Source organism: Oncorhynchus clarkii, chromosome 12 (genome assembly GCF_045791955.1).
Source record: "Oncorhynchus clarkii lewisi isolate Uvic-CL-2024 chromosome 12, UVic_Ocla_1.0, whole genome shotgun sequence".
Lineage (NCBI taxonomy): Eukaryota > Metazoa > Chordata > Actinopteri > Salmoniformes > Salmonidae > Oncorhynchus > Oncorhynchus clarkii.
In genome coordinates, this window is record NC_092158.1 from 102,793,362 (window position 1) to 102,798,361 (window position 5,000).

At 43.3% G+C, this 5,000-nt stretch overlaps 1 protein-coding gene across 2 annotated transcripts in view; it reads left to right on the plus strand.

The window, feature by feature from the left end:
* Window positions 1-5,000, plus strand: part of LOC139421773 (serine/threonine-protein kinase SMG1-like) — a 140,959-nt gene that overhangs the window by 22,952 nt on the left and 113,007 nt on the right. For both annotated transcript variants that reach the window (XM_071172893.1, XM_071172894.1), the window contains 2 exons: window positions 996-1,068; window positions 1,813-1,910. In XM_071172893.1, the coding sequence (XP_071028994.1) occupies window positions 996-1,068; window positions 1,813-1,910 (171 nt within the window). The remainder of the gene's footprint in view (window positions 1-995; window positions 1,069-1,812; window positions 1,911-5,000) is intronic.

A 5,000-nucleotide genomic window follows, 5' to 3' on the forward strand; every position in this document is an offset into this window, starting at 1 on the left:
CTACCTCATCTCCTACTGCCTGGCTCGCTCCCTCTCTCTCTACCTCATCTCCTACTGCCTGGTTCGCTCCCTCTCTCTCTACCTCATCTCCTACTGCCTGGTTCACTCCCTCTCTCTCTACCTCGTCTCCTACTGTCTGGTTCCCTCTCTCGCTCTCGTCTCCTACTGTCTGGTTCGCTCCCTCTCTCTCTACCGCGTCTCCTACTGTCTGGCTCGCTCCCTCTCTCTCTACCTCGTCTCCTACTGTCTGGTTCTCTCCCTCTCTCTCTACCTCGTCTTCTACTACCTGGTTCTCTACCTCGTCTCCTACTACCTGGTTCTCTCCCTCTCTCTCTACCTCGTCTCCTACTGCCTGGTTCTCTCCTCTCTCTCTACCTCGTCTCCTACTGTCTGGTTCGCTCCCTCTCTCTCTACCTCGTCTCCTACTGCCTGGTTCTCTCCTCTCTCTCTACCTCGTCTCCTACTGTCTGGTTCGCTCCCTCTCTCTCTACCTCGTCTCCTACTGTCTGGCTCGCTCCCTCTCTCTCTACCTCGTCTCCTACTGTCTGGTTCTCTCCCTCTCTCTCTACCTCGTCTTCTACTACCTGGTTCTCTACCTCTTCTCCTACTACCTGGTTCTCTCCCTCTCTCTCTACCTCGTCTCCTACTGCCTGGTTCTCTCCTCTCTCTCTACCTCGTCTCCTCCTCCCTGGTTCTCTCCCTCTCTCTCTACCTCGTCTCCTCCTGCCTGGTTCTCTCCCTCTCTCTCTACCTCGTCTCCACCTGCCTGGTTCTCTCCCTCTCTCTCTACCTCGTCTCCCCCTGCCTGGTTCTCTCCCTCTGTCTCTCTACCTCGTCTCCTCCTGCCTGGTTCTCTCCCCCTCTCTCTACCTCGTCTCCTACTGCCTGGTTCTCTCCCTCTCTCTCTCTACCAGCAGGTCTTCTTAATGTCCCCCAGAGTGGACTACAGTGAAGTATGTGTGTTGTGTTGACCTTGCCTGTTGTGTGTGTGACAGGATACGGTGGATATCTTGGTGGGCTGGCACATTGACCACACACAGAAACAGTCTCTGACTCAGCAGGTCTCAGGTGAGTGGACGCACACGTTTTCCCCATCTTCCTCTTTAGTTTAGAATATCATCACAATTCCGTGGGGTTGGACAGATTTCTGCAAGTCTGTAGTTGACGTCAGTGTATGTTTTACGCCAGGCTTGTCACGGGGGATCCAATCAGGTCCCGCACAGGTGGTTTTGAGTTAAAACTCCATATAGTTTAAATGGATTAAAGCCAAATGGGTATTGATTATGGACCGATATTCATAGTTTATTGGCAGTCAAAGGCTCCCAGGTGTCTTAAAGCCAAATGGGTATTGATTATGGACCGATATTCATAGTTTATTGGCAGTCAAAGAGCATCAAATTCAAAACACTATCAATAGTGGAGTCACTTCCTGGAAATGGACTGCAAGGACATAATAATTAGAGTGCAGCCACTCCGGACCTCTCTGAACACCGAATACGGACCCTGGGGCAAAATGAGTTGGACCCTGGGGCTAAATGAGTTGGACCCTAGGGCGAAATGAGTTGGACCCTGGGGCTAAATGAGTTGGACCCTAGGGCGAAATGAGTTGGACCCTGGGGCGAAATGAGTTGGACCCTGGGGCGAAATGAGTTGGACCCTGGGGCTAAATGAGTTGGACACCTCTGGTTTTACACAAGTCAACTGTGTGTGAACTGTGTGTGTGTGTGTGTGTGAACTGTGTGTGTGTGAACTGTGTGTGTGTGTGTGTGTGTGTGTGAACTGTGTGTGTGTGAACCGTGTGTGTGTGTGCAGGCTGGCTGCAGAGCCTGGAACAGTTCTGGGTAGCAGACCTGACCTTCTCCACCACGCTGTTGGGACAGTTTCTAGAGGACATGGAGGCCTACGCAGAGGTCAGTAACACCACACACACACACACACACACACACACACACACACACACACACACACACACACACACACACACACAGTTCTGGGTAGCAGACCACCGGTGGACTCTATATAATGAAGTTGTAGTGACATCAAGGATGATCAATGGAAATGTATTTAATCCATTAAGATTTCAGGCTTTAACACCACAACGTGGAATAAGTCTAGGGGTTTAACACCACAACATGTAGAATAAGTCTAGGGGTTTAACACAACAACATGTAGAATAAGTCTAGGGGTTTAACACAACAACATGTAGAATAAGTCTAGGGGTTTAACACCACAACATGTGGAATAAGTCTAGGGGTTTAACACCACAACATGTAGAATAAGTCTAGGGGTTTAACACATGTAGAATAAGTCTAGGGGTTTAACACCACAACATGTGGAATAAGTCTAGGGGTTTAACACCACAACATGTAGAATAAGTCTAGGGGTTTAACACAACATGTAGAATAAGTCTAGGGCTTTAACACAACAACATGTAGAATAAGTCTAGGGGTTTAACACAACAACATGTAGAATAAGTCTAGGGGTTTAACACCACAACATGTAGAATAAGTCTAGGGGTTTAACACCACAACATGTAGAATAAGTCTAAGGGTTTAACACCACAACATGTAGAATAAGTCTAGGGGTTTAACACAACAACATGTAGAATAAGTCTAGGGGTTTAACACAACAACATGTAGAATAAGTCTAGGGGTTTAACACAACAACATGTAGAATAAGTCTAGGGGTTTAACACAACAACATGTAGAATAGGTCTAGGGGTTTAACACAACATGTAGAATAAGTCTAGGGGTTTAACACCACAACATGTAGAATAAGTCTAGGGGTTTAACACCACAACATGTAGAATAAGTCTAGGGGTTTAACACCACAACATGTAGAATAAGTCTAGGGGTTTAACACCACAACATGTAGAATAAGTCTAGGGGTTTAACACAACAACATGTAGAATAAGTCTAGGGGTTTAACACAACAACATGTAGAATAAGTCTAGGGGTTTAACACAACAACAACATGTAGAATAAGTCTAGGGGTTTAACACAACAACAACATGTAGAATAAGTCTAGGGGTTTAACACAACATGTAGAATAAGTCTAGGGGTTTAACACAACATGTAGAATAAGTCTAGGGGTTTAACACCACAACATGTAGAATAAGTCTAGGGGTTTAACACCACAACATGTAGAATAAGTCTAGGGGTTTAACACCACAACATGTAGAATAAGTCTAGGGGTTTAACACCACAACATGTAGAATAAGTCTAGGGGTTTAACACCACAACATGTAGAATAAGTCTAGGGGTTTAACACAACAACATGTAGAATAAGTCTAGGGGTTTAACACCACAACATGTAGAATAAGTCTAGGGGTTTAACACCACAACATGTAGAATAAGTCTAGGGGTTTAACACCACAACATGTAGAATAAGTCTAGGGGTTTAACTCAACAACATGTAGAATAAGTCTAGGGGTTTAACACCACAACATGTAGAATAGGTCTAGGGGTTTAACACAACAACATGTAGAATAAGTCTAGGGGTTTAACACAACAACATGTAGAATAAGTCTAGGGGTTTAACACAACAACATGTAGAATAAGTCTAGGGGTTTAACACCACAACATGTGGAATAAGTCTAGGGGTTTAACACAACAACATGTAGAATAAGTCTAGGGGTTTAACACAACAACATGTAGAATAAGTCTAGGGGTTTAACACAACAACATGTAGAATAAGTCTAGGGGTTTAACACCACAACATGTAGAATACGTCTAGGGGTTTAACACAACATGTAGAATAAGTCTAGGGGTTTAACACCACAACATGTAGAATAAGTCTAGGGGTTTAACACAACAACATGTAGAATAAGTCTAGGGGTTTAACACCACAACATGTAGAATAAGTCTAGGGGTTTAACACAACAACATGTAGAATAAGTCTAGGGGTTTAACACCACAACATGTAGAATAAGTCTAGGGGTTTAACACCACAACATGTAGAATAAGTCTAGGGGTTTAACACAACAACATGTAGAATAAGTCTAGGGGTTTAACACAACAACATGTAGAATAAGTCTAGGGGTTTAACACCACAACATGTAGAATAAGTCTAGGGGTTTAACACCACAACATGTAGAATAAGTCTAGGGGTTTAACACCACAACATGTAGAATAAGTCTAGGGGTTTAACACCACAACATGTAGAATAAGTCTAGGGGTTTAACACCACAACATGTAGAATAAGTCTAGGGGTTTAACACCACAACATGCAGAATAAGTCTAGGGGTTTAACACCACAACATGTAGAATAAGTCTAGGGGTTTAACACAACAACATGTAGAATACGTCTAGGGGTTTAACACAACAACATGTAGAATAAGTCTAGGGGTTTAACACCACAACATGTGGAATAAGTCTAGGGGTTTAACACAACAACATGTGGAATAAGTCTAGGGGTTTAACACAACAACATGTGGAATAAGTCTAGGGGTTTAACACCACAACATGTAGAATAAGTCTAGGGGTTTAACACCACAACATGTAGAATAAGTCTAGGGGTTTAACACCACAACATGTAGAATAAGTCTAGGGGTTTAACACAACAACATGTGGAATAAGTCTAGGGGTTTAACACAACAACATGTGGAATAAGTCTAGGGGTTTAACACCACAACATGTAGAATAAGTCTAGGGGTTTAACACCACAACATGTAGAATAAGTCTAGGGGTTTAACACCACAACATGTAGAATACGTCTAGGGGTTTAACACCACAACATGTAGAATAAGTCTAGGGGTTTAACACCACAACATGTAGAATAAGTCTAGGGGTTTAACACCACAACATGTAGAATAAGTCTAGGGGTTTAACACAACAACATGTAGAATAAGTCTAGGGGTTTAACACAACATGTAGAATGAGTCTAGGGGTTTAACACCACAACATGTAGAATAAGTCTAGGGGTTTAACACAACAACATGTAGAATAAGTCTAGGGGTTTAACACAACAACATGTGGAATAAGTCTAGGGGTTTAACACAA